This window comes from Onychomys torridus, chromosome 7 (genome assembly GCF_903995425.1).
Source record: "Onychomys torridus chromosome 7, mOncTor1.1, whole genome shotgun sequence".
NCBI classification, from domain to species: Eukaryota; Metazoa; Chordata; class Mammalia; order Rodentia; family Cricetidae; genus Onychomys; species Onychomys torridus.
Genome location: NC_050449.1, coordinates 16927528 through 16943512, shown reverse-complemented (window position 1 = coordinate 16943512; position 15985 = coordinate 16927528). Strand labels below are relative to the sequence as shown.

Genomic DNA, 15985 nt, shown 5'->3' with positions numbered 1-15985 from the left:
TACGGCGGCGGCCGGCCGTGCCCTAGAGGGCCTCCGTTCCCTCCGGAGGCCTGTGGCTTATCTGTGCCCGACTGCATGCTGGCCCCGCCCCCTGGAGGGAGCTGCACTTGGAAGCTCCTGGTCAGCTGTGTCCGGCAGCTGCTGCTGACCCAGCTGTGGACTGGGGGAAAGAGGAAAGGGGAGAAGAGGCGGGGGGACACGGAGGGGCTGGCGCCCTGGGCTTCCCGAAGCTGGGGCTGCGTCATGGACCACCTCAGGGCGCCCCTCTGGCCTCGGGTTGGCCCGCTCTGTCTCCTCCTCGCTGGGGCAGCCTGGGCTCCCTCACCCAGCTTCCCGGACCCCTTTGAGAGCAAAGGTAAGAGCTGAACGTGGGTACCTCCTCATTAAGTCCTGGGCGATGCGATGGCCTGAATTCCCAGCTTGGGTCCCCGGGGCTAACGTTCTCTGAACCTCCAGAGGGAGTTCCAGGGCCCACCTGGTGTCTGAACCTGATGAGGCAGGTCAGTGTCTGACCCTGGAGTTATGCCCAACGGGAGAAGTCTTAGAAGGGCTTAAGAATGTTTTAGCTGTTCGTTTGAAACGGGATCTTTAGGTCGACCAGGCTGGCCTTGAGCTGCTAGGATTGAAGGCAAGTGTCACCACGTCTGAACTGTTTTGTTTTGTTCTTGTTTTTTGGGGGCAGTATCTCATGTAGCTCAGACTGCCCTCAAACTCACTAGGTAACTGAGGTGGGCTTGAACTCCTGATCTTCCTGCCTCCACCTCCCAGTTGCTGGGGTGACGGGTATTAGCCAACACATTTGGCTCGATTTTGTGTTTTGAAGGAGTCTGGGACATGGTAGAAGTCACAAGGGCAGGGTAGGTCGGAGCTCCTGTTTGGAGGTGAGCTCACAGTGGTCCTGTGAAGTGGGAGAACGGGACCCATCTGCAGGCGACTGTAAACACGGTTTGGCGGGCGCTAGATCTCCTGGACCTCTTGCTAGGAGGAGGAAGGGGGCGGGGGACACGGTTGGCGCTATCGGGGGGCAGCCGGGTGCCTGCGGGGACCGATAGGAGGCCAGTCCTCGGCACACACCAGCGCCAGGGCGGGGCCAGCACCGCTCAACTTGCAGGGTGAGTGGGCGTGTGCATGGGGGTGGGACGAGGCAGGCGAGGTCGCTACTCCTGGGAGGTCTAGAGGTGCCACTTCTGCAGGACCCCCCCAAGGCCCTCTCAGAGAAGAGGGCGGGGCATTAAAATTATCGGGTCTGCACAGGCGACAGGAGGGAGGGTAAGGGGACTGTGGAGGACAGGCCTCGACTTCTCTGACCCCCACCCACCTCCCCGCTCCATGGCAACCCCCTCCCTAGCGGCCCTGCTGGCATCCCGGGGCACCGAAGAACTTCTGTGCTTCACCCAGCGGTTGGAGGACTTGGTGTGTTTCTGGGAGGAAGCGGCGAGCTCCGGGATGGGCTTCAACTACAGCTTCTCTTACCAGCTCGAGTGAGTCCGCCCAGGACTAGGTGACCTAAGGCGGGGGTGGGAGCAGCAGAGCTTCCTGGATGCCATAGCCTGGAATGTCTCCCCGGGTCTGGAGTCACGGTTAAGGGAGGCAAGCTCGGGGTGGGGATGGATGGGATCGCCCCCTGGTGGTGGGGCTGGAATAATTCTCCATCAACGGGATCCGGTGTCACGTTGGAGCTGGGGCACTCCACGATCGTGGTGGTCAAAGCGCTCTGGTCTCCACGATCTGAGCGAAAGAGGTCAGAAGCTCTCCAGTCACCTCCTACCCTCCCTGCTTATTCAACCTTTCCTTCTCGGTTCCCCCGGTCTCACAGGGGTGAGTCACGAAAGTCATGTCGCCTGCACCAGGCGCCCACGGTCCGCGGCTCCGTGCGTTTCTGGTGTTCACTGCCCACCGCCGACACGTCGAGCTTCGTGCCGCTCGAGCTGCGCGTGACGGCGGCCTCCGGATCTCCTCGCTACCACCGCATCATCCATATCAATGAAGTTGGTAGGTGAGAGGGGATGGGAGCGACGAGGGTCGGGGTGGAGCCCGGCTGGGTCCCCGCCTACCCGATCCACTCCACTTTCTGCAGTGCTCCTGGACGCCCCCGCGGGGCTGCTGGCGCGCCGGGCAGAGGAGGGCAGCCACGTGCTGCTGCGCTGGCTGCCACCTCCTGGGGCACCTATGACCACTCACATCCGCTACGAGGTGGACGTGTCGGCAGGCAACCGGGCAGGGGGCACCCAAAGGGTGAGAGTCCCAGAGGGCAGCCCCACCCAACCTCCCCGATCCTGGCCCAAAGTCTCACACTCCTTCAGCCCCTCCCCCAGTGCCCAACACCCCATTGCTGTTTTTTAATTCCTCTCTTTCCCGATATTTAGATATGTTAGAAGTTACATGTATTTGTTTGTGTATTTGCCACCGTGCACTTGTCGAGGTCAGAGGACAACTTTCGTGAGCCTTCTCCTTCCACCACTAGGGTCCCCTGAGCCCGGCTCGCCGCCCCTTACCACGGGCGCTCTCGCCCACTTTTCCCCGCCCCTCCCTAGCTCGGGTTTCCTGGGCAACCCAGCAGATCCTCAGCCGCTCTCACGACGTGGTTCATAACCTCAGATCTCAGGGAGGCGCTCCCTGTGAGGTGTCTGGCTCTGCCTTTGTATGGCCCAGAGGCAGCTCTTGACTTGGGGGTGGGGGTGGAGGTGGGGGAGTCCTCGCTCTGACTGGCCTTGAGCCAAAAACCCGCCTTTCCAGTTGACGCCGTTACTAGAGCGCCCCCAAGTACCCTTCCCATTATTAGGGCGCTGACTAGGGGCCTCCGTGCAAGCTCCCGCATCCTCTTCTCGTTGGGTGCTAGTCGGTTAGATCTCTCCTGGCTCCACTGGCCCCTAGGTGGAGGTCCTGGAAGGACGCACTGAGTGTGTCCTGAGCAACCTGCGCGGCGGGACGCGCTACACCTTCGCTGTTCGAGCGCGCATGGCCGAGCCCAGCTTCAGCGGCTTCTGGAGCGCCTGGTCTGAGCCTGCGTCGCTGCTGACCGCTAGCGGTGAGGCCCCAGTTCCTCGGAGTGAGGGATGAGGTGGGTCCAACACTCGGCAAACCTCCCTGACCTCCTTCCTGTCTCCCAGACCTGGACCCTCTCATCCTGACGCTGTCTCTCATCCTCGTTCTCATCTCGCTGCTGCTGGCTGTGCTGGCCCTGCTGTCCCACCGCCGGTGAGCCCCCAACCCTCTAAACTCTAACTTAGATCTCCCTCTAGGGAATGCAAGGCAGAGGGGTGCGCACTTGCTTGCCCAGGGTCAAACGACTGCCCGTGATAGAATGCGAGCCAGACCACGCCCAGACTCTTGAATTCTTGGTGCCTGCTGGAGTTCCCTTGACCTCGCGACGGCCCCTCCCTGCATTCCTTTGTGGGCTCCACTTCCCAATGTAGCCAGCTTTGTCAAATCAACCAGATAGGTTGTGGAAGGGATTTAAGCCCAGTGGCTTTAATGATCTGACCAGCCATGCTGAAGTATATATAATTCCCAGTGTGCTCAAAGTTTTGCTCTTCCCACTTTTCCAGAAAGTACACATCCTGTTTGCCTTTCGTGGCCCTGTTTATACACTTCGTTGGGAAGCGCGCGCGCGCGTACACACACACACACACTCACATTTTGGTGGTTCTGGGGATCCCCCAGCTCGTAGAAAGAAGTGATGAAGAGTGGGATGCAGCACACACCGAACTCCTATGCATCCTTCAAAACTACCCCAGCTACCCTTTTGTAGGGCCTCACTGATGCCTCTTCCACAGGCTGTTTCCCACTCCTGCAGGAACGCTGGTGTCACTGTGGTGGGGGTCTGAGAGGGTACAGGTCCAGGGTCACACATCCATGGACTTGATTCTAACAACGTTCACAGGATTCTGAAGCAGAAGATCTGGCCTGGCATCCCGAGCCCAGAGAGTGAGTTCGAGGGTCTCTTCACCACCCACAAGGGTAACTTCCAGGTAGGTGACCTGTTTGTCCACTCTGCTTCTGGGGCTGCCTATGTGCTGAAGCCCAGGTCTCTGAGCAGGAGGGTGCTCTCTTCCCAGCTGTGGCTGCTCCAGCATGATGGCTGTCTGTGGTGGAGCCCAAGCAACTCCTTCCCAGAGGACCCACCTGCTCACCTGGAAGTCCTCTCAGAGCACTGCTGGGGGGTGACACCGGCAGGGGAACCAGGTGCAGATGACCAGGGGCCCTTGCTGGAGCCGGTGGGCAGTGAGCGTGCCCAGGACACCTACCTGGTATTGGATGAGTGGTTGCTGCCCCGGATCCCATGCAGTGAGGACCTCTTGGGATCCGGGGACAGTGTGGACCCGGTGACTATGGATGGAGGCTCAGAAGCATCTTCCTGCCTGTCTGACTTGGCCTCAAAGCCCAGGCCAGAGGGCACCTCACCTTCCAGCTTTGAGTACACCATCCTGGACTCCAACTCTCAGCGCCTGTACCCTCGGGCACTGCCTCCGGAGCTGCCTCCCACGCCACCTCACCTGAAGTACCTGTACCTTGTGGTGTCCGATTCGGGCATCTCAACAGATTACAGCTCCAGGAGCTCCCAGGGAGTTCATGGAGACTCGTCCGATGGCCCCTACTCCCATCCCTATGAGAATAGCCTGGTCCCGGACCCAGAGCCTCTGCACCCCAGCTACATGGCTTGTTCCTAGGACTCCAGCCTATAAGATCCCAACCCCCCAACTTCTTGAACAAGGTTGGTGAGGACATACTTAAAGTCACAGCTCACCTTGGCCCTCTGCCCAGCCCAGTCCTGCCCAGGAAGTGACAGCCTTGCACTGTTAAGATGGACAGTTATCTGTGTACAGAAATATATACATAGCGATTTTTCTACCATGACTTTGCCTTATTTGTGTGTGTATGTATGTGTGGGTGCATGACTCTCCCCCCCACTTGAGGTGGGGTGTCTTGTTCCTGCTAGCTGTCTATGCTTCTGGTTGCTTCTCTGATCTCTGCTCTCATCTTGCCTCTGGATTGCTGGATCAGACCTCACACCACAACCTGGTTTTTTGTTTGTTTCTTCCGAGTTCCAGGCTTGCATGGGCAATGCTTTTACAATCAGAGTTCTCTTGCTAGCCCATATTTTGGTCGTTTGAGACATGGTAGCTGAAGGTGACCTGGAACTTGTGATGCTCCTGCCTCTACCTCACAAGTGCTGGGACTGCAGGCTTGTTCTACCATGTGGTGCTAATGCGGTGCTGCGGACTGCACTCGAGCTTCATACATGGTAGGCAGGCACTCGCCCTCTGCCACAGCCTCTGTAAACACCCTCAAATCCCATCTTTCCCTGGATCTAGACCATGGGAAAACAGCTGAAGTCTTTGAGCCAAGATTGAGATTTCGGATCTGGCAACGTGAAGAGGGACCACAACAGTCAGTGGACGTCTCACTAGCTGCCAACATGAGCCGTCTGAATTTCAGTCCTCATCCACTTCTGTGACACTGCTCCTGGGGTCACGAATCAATGTCTACTTACCTCAGATAGAAAACCTATGACAGACCAAAGTATACGTGCCACCAAGGCCCGATTTGGTGAACCAGTAAGTTTTACCTGAGTTACGCACAGGAATATGGGTGAGGGGTTACTTACAGGAGTGGAGATGACTCAGACAGCTGCATCACCAGCATGGGTGGCAGCTCCCACAAGCTGCATGCCTGCAGACAGCTCCACAGGTTGGAGAGTCCTTTCCAAGCAGCTCAGCTTGTCTGAGAGCTTCAGGGACTTCCTGAACTTTGAGATGTTGGCTTCCCAGCTCAAGGAGCTTCCATGGCAGAATGATTGTTTACTACACCCTGAGGCTTGAGCTTACCTCCAAGATGGATTTGTGTAGTTAAGAGTTTTCCTGCCTGGCCCACAGTCAAGACAAATCTCTCTCACCCACCAGGCCCATAGATGCTCAGAACCAAGCAAGTAAACACCCAGAAACTTACATTGTTTACAAACTGTATGACCATGGCAGGCTTCTTGTTATCTACTTTTTCTATCTTAAATTAACCCATTTCTGTTAGTCTATACTTTGCCACATGGCTTGTGGCTTACCAGTGTCTTTACATGTTGCTTCTCATGGCAGTAGCTGGCAGTGTCTCTCCCCCAGCCTTCCACTTCCCAGAATTCTCTTCTCTCTTGTCCCGGCTATACTTCCTGTCTGGCCACTGGCCAATCAGAATTTTATTTACACAGAGCAATATCCACAGCACTTCCCCTTTTCTTTCTTTCTTTCTTTCTTTTTTTTTTTTAGGAAGGTTTTAAGTTTTACATAGTAAAATTACATAAACAAAACAAGAATTATAGTTACAATATTAAAGAAGATATCCTATCTATCTTATATTTGTGAGTCCAAGGTTTTATATCTAACTTATCTTTTATCATAACTGAGAAAATTATAACTATCTAGTCTTCAACCACATCAAAGACCTCAGAAGGATATAATATTATCTGAGAAACAGGAGAAGGAGGCAAGTAACTTTCGGGAGTCTTGCAAGAGTAGACAGAGACACCTGGCAGCCTGGACAGTCACCTAATGTTCCTTTGTAAAGTTGGGGCATTTGTCTTCAGCCCACAGGGCTAGAGTCTCTTGGTCACTTCTCTCAGTGTCCTGTAGAATGTCTGGCAGTTTCCTCTGCGAAGCAGGAACCTGAAGGACCATTTTGCCAAGCAAAGTTCAGTGGTCACCTTTCTATGGGTCCTGCACGTCCAGTCGATCAAGTAGTCCATACAAGAACAGTTTCTTGTCCAAATGGCTATTTTTGTCAAGGTGAAGATAAACTCCATATGAAGTGTCTTCAATGCCCATCCTCCTCTCTGAAGTAAATCAGTGTTGCCAGGAGCAGACAGTCTAACTGTCCAGAAAGTCTAAATTTTAAAAATATTTTAAATGCCATATTCTGTAGGTCTTTGAAGTATTTGAAGATTATCTATTTATCTGAAATATCTCTATGTATATCTAGAAGACTTAACTAACATGGCTACGAGTATGATTATCATAGGTGACTAATTATTAATCTATTTTTAATTATCCATTTCAATTTAAAATGAGCTATACAAACATAATACCTTAACCAAGAGTAGAAATATACACACAGTATAACAAAATTAACTTTAAGTTTGTATCAATAGACTAAAACCTATACCAATGTAAAACATTTTAAATGAGTTGTTGCTCTTTAGAAGTAAGTTCATTAATCTACCCTTTCATCCTATCATATCTATATCATATCCCCTTTTTATCTTTAGAAAGAGATTGCATTTATAATCAACCTGTTTTAAATAAAATAGTGGTTTTTTCTCTGTCCCACACCAGAGGGCTCTTTTGATTTGGGACACAAGAAGCTCCTAACCTTTTCTTTTAACAATGTGCTTGGGTTTAGAGAAGGAGTGAGCCAATTCCATCTCCAAAGCCAGCTGGGAATTTGGGCATAGTTTCTCTTACTTCTTCCTGCTGGAGGGGGGCGCTGTATCTTATGGGAACACAAAGAAAATTTTAGAATTATGGAGTATTCTATGAGAGTAAACCTCTGAGCCAGTTGCCTTGAAACCATTTTGGATGTTGGATCATCCGGGCCATGGTGTCATCGGAGACCTTTCAGGTGGTCTTGGCTGATCAAACCTGATGTATCTTAATCTGGAACAAATCCACAGCCTCTGGCTTTCTGTGGAAACAATAGCAGAGACTCTTTTCCAAAGCAACATATCCTTATATCCAAATTTTGAAGTCAAGGTGTCTTTAAAATTTACATATTTGTTTAACTCAACAGCTTTTATAATCAAATCTTTTTCTGTAGTTAAAAATCCCAAAGACAAGACAAACCAGATTCTCTGTGTAATATCCATCTTTGTAAGACTGAAACGCCACTGTGGCTGCTGGCTCCGCCCACCTCAGCTTCCCAACATGGCGGTGGTACTGCCAGCTCTGGGTCTGGAGCCATGTGTACCATCAACTATCAGAAGCAGTTCTGTCAAAGCAGTGCATAGCCCAGAATTTTTTTTTTTTTCTTTTAAACTGGCAAAGGCTAAATCTAACATGCAGCAGAGTAAAGTGCTGCTTGTAGATTCCTCAGTCCCGCCACACTGCAGGTCAGACGCACACGCCAGGAACCCGCCACAGTAGCTCACACTGCCAGCCACTGCCATAGTAGCTCAAATCAGCAGGCTGCCGCTAACTAGAGAGACAATTAGGAAGCTGTTTTTAGCTCCGTTTTAGAATCTTTTTTCTCAGGTTTTAGGTGGAAACTCTTGCCAACACATTGGGTGCCATTTGTAGTTAGAGTTTTCCTGCCTGGCCCAGTCAGGACAAATCTCTCTTACCCGCCAGTCCCACAGTCGCTCAGACCCAACCAAGAAAGCACACAGAAACTTACATTGTTTAGAAACTGTATGGCTGTGGCAGGCTTCTTGTTATCTACTTTTTCTATCTTAAATTAACCCATTTCTGTTAGTCTATACTTTGCCACATAGCTTGTGGCTTACCAGTGTTTTTTACATGTTGCTTCTCATGGCAGTGGCTGGCAGTGTCTCTCTCCAGCCTTCCACTTCCCAGAATTCTCTTCTCTCTTGTCCCGCCTATACTTCCTGCCTGGCCACTGGCCAATCAGAATTTTATTTACACAGAGCAATATCCACAGCAGATTTGTTTTTTTTTTTAAAAAAGATGTATGTACCTAGGCCGGGTGGTGGTGGCACACACTTTTAATCCCAGGACTTGGGAGGCAGAGCCAGGTGGATCTCTGTGAGTTTGAGGCCAGCCTGGGCTACAGAGTGAGTTCTAGGATAGGAACCAAAACTATACAGAGAAACCTTGTCTCGAAAAACAAAAACAAAACAAAGTGTATGTACTTTTATTTCATGTGTAAGAGTGTTCTGCCTACATGTATGTATGTTCACTTCATGTCTAATGCCCAAAGGGGCTGAAAGAGGGCATCAGATCCCCTGGAGCTCTAGTTGCAAATGGTTGTGTCTGACATGGATGCTAGGAACTGATCCCAGGTCCTGTGGGAGAATGCTTCTCTCCAGCTCTCTAGGTTTTTTGTTTGCCTTTGAGACAGAGTCTCACTATGTAGCCCTGGCTGGCCTGGAACATTCCATAGAGACCAGGCTACCCTTAAACACATACAGACAGATCTGCCTGCCCCTGTGCTAGGATTAAAGGCCTGGCCCATTTTGATTTTTTTTGAGACAGGGTCTAGTGTAGGCCAGAGTGGCTTCCAACACCTTCTGTAGCCAAGGACAACAACCTTGCACTGTGACCTCTTACCTCTACGTCCCAAAGCTGGGCTTACCATACCACCATGCTCAAATTCAGTTTAATGACTTTTAAAAAGTATGTCTTAAGAAAGCTAAATGCATGCAAACTCCATACAGAGTGATTCCACTCCCAGCTATATACCCTAAACACATGTGCAGGGCCACATGTATGATTAGGTCCCTTAACAGTATATAAGCCGAGGTAACTGGGATGCAGGCTCCCGTGGATATGCAAGAGGAACCAAGTATGGGAGCACACTCGATAGGCCCTGCCTTCAAGATATCAGGAGTTCAAGGATAGCCTCGGCTAGGTATTTAGTCTGAGACTCGCCTGAGTTCCATGAGATCGTATCTTTGAAAAGAATGAAACAGGTAAAAAGAAATGAACTAGGAGACATGGCTGGATCTCATGGCCAGTGGCCAAAGGAAGCCTCAGATAACTATATCTACTTATTTTAAAGGTTTTATTACTTATTGTTATTATTAGCACAGAGGGCATGTGTGGAGGTCAGAAAACAGCTTGCAGGAGTCAGGTCTGGATTTCTACCATGTGGATCCTGGGAATCAAAGCCAGGATCACAGGTTGTCACACACCAAAGTTAACGACTGGCTTCCAGCACTTGGACCTTTTTTATCTGGGCTGGGCTTAGAAGCCTGTGTAGGCCAGGGGGTGATCGTCATCTCTCCATTGGGTAAGAAGGTCACTGACCACTCCATCCTGGGGCTCAGTTGGCCTGACTCCAGGCTGGCTCGAAGGCAGTGCTGCCGTCCCAAGCCCGGGGCATCTGGCTGCAGCCAGCACCGTGCAGGAAAATACCGCTGAAGCAATGTCAGATGTGGCGCATCACCGTCTCCTTCTTTTTGGGTCTCAAGGGCCACCACAAGCCCACAGCTGCCACTGGCTCCAAGACGGTGGCTAAAGTGGGCAGCAGTATCCAGAAGCAATGCAGCCACGTAGGCGGCCTCCTGGGCCCCCGAATCCTCAGTTACGTATTCTTCCAGGCCGTCCAACAGCAGAAGGGATGGCGCAGGCCCTGGGGCCTCGTGGGCAGAGGCTAGCAGCTGGAGAAGCTCTGGAACTGAGGATGGGTACTGGAATCGGACCTTCTAGAAGATAGGAGAAGGCAAGATTTAATACAGGAGGCCAAGACTCCTACTATGGCGGCCAGGGCTCTAGCATACTTTCCCAGCCCAGACTCTTGTGGCCCATACAGAAAGCTCCAGGTGAGTCACCGGCTCACATCTTCTCTGCCCCTCTTTCTCACCTGCCCTTTTGCAGCACATATCACTGCCCAAGGCTATTTAAGGAAAGGTCCTTTTTTCCTTTGATACAGGGTCTCATGTAACCCATGAAAAGTCATTAGAGAGAGGGAGAAGGGAGGGGGGGAGAGGGAAAAGAGAGGGGGGGAGAGGGAAAAGAGAGGGGGAGGGGAGGGAAGGGGGAAGAGAGGGGGGAGGGGGAAGAGAGGGGGAGGGGAGGCGGGGGGAAGAGAGGGGGAGAGGGAAGACAGGGGAGGGGAGGGGGGAGAGGAGGGAAGGGGGAAGAGAGGGGAGGGGGAAGAGAGGGGAGGGGAGGCGGGGGGAAGAGAGGGGGAGAGGGAAGACAGGGGGAGGGGAGGGGGGAGAGGAGGGAAGGGGGAAGAGAGGGGGAGGGGGAAGAGAGGGGGAGGGGAGGCGGGGGGAAGAGAGGGGAGAGGGAAGACAGGGGGAGGGGAGGGGGGAGAGGAGGGAAGGGGGAAGAGGGGGAGAGGGAGAGGGGAGGGAGGGGGAGGGAGGGGGAAGAGAGGGGGAGAGGGAAGACAGGGGGAGGGGAGGGGGGGGGGAGGGAAGGGGAGAGAGGGGGAGGGGAAGAGAGAGGAGGGGGAAGGAGAGGGGAGGGGAAGAGAGGGGAGGGAGCGGGGGGAAGAGAGGGGGAGAGGGAAGACAGGGGGAGGGGAGGGGGGAGAGGAGGGAAGGGGGAAGAGAGGGGGAGGGGGAAGAGAGGGGGAGAGGGAGGATGAGGGAGGGAGAAAGGTAAAGACTGCGCGTGTGCGTGCGTGCGTGCGTGCGTGCTCCCACAAGAAACCAACTGCACTTTAGACCCAGGTTTCTACCCGGACCCCACCTCCTGGGCGCCCACGCTCGCTAACGCCGCCCGATCATAGGACGGTCTTTCATTCAATCTTAACTAAACCCGCACTGCCCCGCCCCACGTAACTACTCCGCCTCCTCCACCCACCGCGTCCGCACAGGCTTTGTGATGTGCCATTGGCCTGCCGACCTGTCACTCATGCGCAACCTATCCTGCCATTGGGTGACACCAGCCCCCGGTTACCTGGAGCCGCCAGTGGTCCCGCGCCGCGGGTGTGTTGAGCGGCAGGCTCTGGAGCGGCCTTCGTGTGAGGAAGAGCACAGGCCCGCGGCCTTCCCCCGCTGCTTCGAGGGCCGCCGCAAACAGCAGCGACGTCTGCGCGGAACGCGGAGCGCCTAGCAGCAGCAGTGGCGGCCCGGCAGCTCCGTCCCCGCCGGGCCGGGCCGCGCGGCCTGCATCCAGCACCCGCCTCAGCGCCTCCGCCATTTGCCAAGCACCGCTGACCAATCAGGAGTGCGTTCTCATGCTGGGCCCGCCCACACCGACGCCTCATTGGCTATCGTTCACAGCTTCGCTCCCGGTCAAAACACGGAATGGGGAGGAAATTGGTGCTTGGCATCTGCTGCGGGAAGCCGCGTGATCGGATTAAAAGGAAGGTCGCGGGTGCAATCGCGCTCCCCAGAGACGCCCGGCCTCTAGGTCGGAGCTGGAGAGGATGGCTCAGCTGTTATTCCAAAAGACCCGGGTTCAGTTTCCACCACCCACAAGGTGACTGACAGCCGTCCATAACCCCCGTCTCCGCGAATCCGACGCCCTCTTCTGGCCTCCGTGGGCACGAGGCACACACACATATGTAAATGCACCCCAGCCGCGCGCGCGGGCGGGCACACACACACACACACACACACACACACACACGTAAAAGTAAATCTTAGAGAAATAATGTAGGTCATCCTTAGCTACATATTGAAGTTTTCCGCCATCCTGAGCTACATGAGCACCTGTCTTAAAATAATAAATAATAAAAACCAGACTCCGGAATTGGGGATTTAGCTCAGTGGTAGAGCGCTTGTCTAGCAAGCGCAAGACCCTGGTTCGGTCTTCAGCTCTGGAAAAAAAAAAAAAAAAAAAAAAAAAAGGAAAAACCAGACTCCTAACCTCAGCTTGCCCACCTGCAAAACGAGTATTATGAGTCCTTGTGATCATTGCAATGTGTTAGTGTGAATATTCGCTGATGTCACCAAAGGACAGTTCACTGGTGGGAAGAGACATCTGTTTGTCTCTGCATGCTTGAATATGGAAATGTGTTATATATGGTCTACAGACTCGGGACTCAGATTTTTTTTGTTTTTGTTTTTATAAGGCCCAGACATTTTACACTTGTCTGTAACTCTGAGGATGGCTTATGTGCCAAGTTAATGCAGGGCTGTGACTCAAACTCAGGGTTTTGTACATGTTATGCAAGCACGACAAACTGTGCCCCGTCCCTAGCCCTCAATGAGGGGTTTATTACATTTATTTAGTTGGTGTGTGTATATGCACTCCCATGACACAGTGTATGCATGTGTTCAGAGGACAACTTGTGGGATGGGATCCATTAGTCTTCCACCGTGTGGGTTTCCAGGATAAAAGGTCTTCAGGACTAGTGGCAGGAGCCCTCTGCTTTATTTTACAATCCTTCTGTGTGTGGGTGTGTGCAGGTGGGACCGTGCCACCCCAGCTTCCAGCCCACTCACTTTGTTCACTGCTGTGTAGGCCAGACTGGCTGGCCCAAGAGCTTCTGGGGATCCTCCTGTCTCCACCCCCAGCTCATCACAGCCCCACGAGGATACTGATACTGTGTCTACGTGGTGTTCATGCCCACACAGCCAGCACTTTGCATCCTGAGCCCTCTCCCAGGATCCCTCTATGAGGGTTCTTGAAGTCATCAGACTTTCTCCTTGGCCTGGGAGCTTCTTAATGCTTCCTTGTGTTGATGGGAGGGAGAACATTGCTTCTCTGGAGAGAACAAGGTATGTTAAGAGAATGAGGGCCTTGGATGCTTCTTCATGACAGTCTGCTGACCACACTGAGAACTGAAATTCTTTCTTTTTAAATTATTTATTCTTATTTTATGTGCGTTGGTGTTTTGCCTGTATGCATGTCTGTGTGAGGGTGTCAGATCTTGGAGTTACAGACAGTTGTTAGCTGTCATGTGGTTGCTGGGAATTGAACTTGGGTCCTGGAAGAGCAGTCAGTGCTCTTAACCACTGAGCCATCTCTCTAGCCCTGAGAACTGCAATTCTTGTTAAATCACTAAATGAAGGAAGGAAGAATTAATGAGAACCAACATGCTGATTGCTCAGCCAGTCTCTTCACCCAGACTTGGCTCTAGAGCTGTCACTCAAGCCTGTGTTTCCCTGGAAACCGTGTCTCCTAGTAACTTCAAAGTGGTACGGTTGCCTGGAGACTCAGGGACAGGGCGGAACCGTGATTTCCTGGGCTTACTCTCTCCCTTTGGGGACAGAAAACAGCTCCACAACATCCCCCACTACACCCACACACACAGCTGGGCACCCCTACACCCTGCACACACACACACACACACACACACACACACACACACACACACACAGATGACTGTGATTGGCATTCCTCACACAAACATCCATCCATCCGCAGCACTGTTACACTGTTCTGTGAAGTAGGCTGCTTCGGCCTCCCTCCCCAGCCCCAGACACACAGCCTGACACCACAAAGCATGAAGTGTGAAAGCCCCAGGTCACAGGAGCACACTAAGCACAGGCTCTTCTTGCTCCTTGCCCAGAAGAGTTGGCTCGAAGGGCCCTGTCTAGCTCTGTCTTTGTTTGATTGGTTTCATCTTTTTCTTCCTCTCTTTCCCTCAGCACTGGGGATTGAACATAGGGCCCCACCATGCTAAGTAAACATTTTAACAGTGAGCTACATGCATCCCTGACCCTGTCTGGAAATAATAAATACATAAAATGTAAGTGTGTGTGTGTAAGTTTTGCCTGCATGTATGTGCACAATGTATGTGCCTGGTGCCCCCCAAGGCCAGAAGAGGGCATCAAATCCCCTGGGATGGATTTACAGATGGTTGTGAGCTGCTTTGTAGGTGCTGGGGATGGAACCCAGGCAGGCCTTCTGGAAAAGCAGCCTCTCCAGAGCTTTTTAAATTTTTCATCATTGAGCTGGAGAGATGGCTCAGTGGTTAAGAGCACTGGCTGCTCTTCCAGAGGTGCTAAGTTCAATTCCCAGCAACCACATGGTGGCTCACAACCATCTATAGTGGGATCTGATGCGCTCTTCTGGCATAAAGTTTCACATGCAGATAGAGCACTCATGTACATAAAATATATCTTTAAATTTTCACCGTCATAGTTATTATTATTAGTGTGTGTGGATCTGTGTGCGTGTGTGTGAGTGCATGACTGAAGAGTCATCCCATGGCAAGCATGTGGAGGTCAGAGAACAACTTGTCTATCTGCCTCTCTCCTTCCACCTTTACCTGGGTTCTGGAGAGCAAACTCAGGTCAACAGGCTTTGCAACAAATAAGCACTCAGAGCCGCTGAGCCATCTCCCCTGCGCAGTTTTGTCTGCTTGGCTCAGGCAGCCCAGGCTGGCCTCCACTCACTATGTTGCTGAGAACAGCCTCGAGTTTTGAAGCCTACTGCTTTCATCTCCCAGGTGCTTGGGTTACAAGCACACATCGTCATGTCTGGCCCAAACATAAGTGTACACTGGGATGGGACACAGCCTCTCACACTAGGCACATGATCTCTCACTGAGCTTAATTCCCAGCCCTGGAGAGCTTAGAAGAATTTAATTGTAGCTTCTACCTGGGGTTGTCCATTTCTGATGTGCGTCTTAGCAGGCCCGCCCTCTTCCCGCCTTTAAGGCCCTCCATTGCCCTCCCTCTGAGTCAGCACCAAGGACAAGGTCAGCCGGGCGCTGTCCGTGGTCCTGAGACTGTGCTCCCTCCCTGACAGGCCAGGAAGTTTCAAGGCCCGCAGGCCCCACAGATGATGTGTGTGAGTTTTACAAGAAGCTCTGGTCAGTCAAGACAAAGGCTTTATGATCAAGTGAGTATTCTCATGGCTGATCTCCCCCTCCCCGTGGCCAGTGACCAGCTCCTCCACCTCCCAGTCCGCCTCCTCCTCTGCTCTTCATTCACTGAGTCCCAGCAAATAGACATCCTTGTTTTTTCCCCTGGATATGTCAGGCATGGGGCTCACCTCAGGACCTTTGCACCTGCTGTCTTGTGTACCTGAGATTCTTACTGCTCCCCATGTGACTCCCCTTCTCTCTCTCTCTCCTCTCCTCTCCTCTCCAGATGTTTGTGACTCTCTTACTGCCACACATCTGCACACACATTCTCCAGATGCTCACGTGACTCCCTTTCTTCCCTCACATCTCGCCTATGCTGTTTTCTTCTCAGTGGACTCCCAGAAAACTCTTTAAATATGGAATCTGTCTTCATTCTAGAATTCTCTCTCACACACATTCTCCTTTCCTTCTGATGTAGCCCAGGCTGGCTTCCAGCCCGTTGTGTAGCTGAGGATGACCGTGGACCTGCTCCTCCACCTCCCAAGTACTGAGATCACAGGCATGGGCCACTATGATTAGCTACTCACCTTCTCTGGAAATGTTTTAT

At 52.4% G+C, this 15985-nt stretch overlaps 2 protein-coding genes across 2 annotated transcripts; one reads left to right on the top strand and one right to left on the bottom strand.

Moving 5' to 3' along the window:
* The first annotated feature begins 56 nt into the window (after positions 1–56).
* Positions 57–4854, top strand: Epor (erythropoietin receptor). Its single transcript, XM_036193490.1, has 8 exons — positions 57–355; positions 1349–1481; positions 1817–1992; positions 2078–2235; positions 2875–3028; positions 3111–3198; positions 3884–3971; positions 4059–4854. Exons 1-8 carry the CDS (start codon positions 76–78, stop codon positions 4668–4670), a joined length of 1689 nt encoding a protein of 562 aa, XP_036049383.1. The 5' UTR covers positions 57–75; the 3' UTR covers positions 4671–4854.
* Positions 4855–9783: 4929 nt separating this feature from the next.
* Swsap1 (SWIM-type zinc finger 7 associated protein 1) lies at positions 9784–11937 on the bottom strand. Its single transcript, XM_036193273.1, has 2 exons — positions 11574–11937; positions 9784–10366 (listed from the first exon to the last, which is right to left on the bottom strand). Exons 1-2 carry the CDS (start codon positions 11814–11816, stop codon positions 9836–9838), a joined length of 774 nt encoding a protein of 257 aa, XP_036049166.1. The 5' UTR covers positions 11817–11937; the 3' UTR covers positions 9784–9835.
* Between the last annotated feature and the right edge of the window lie 4048 nt (positions 11938–15985).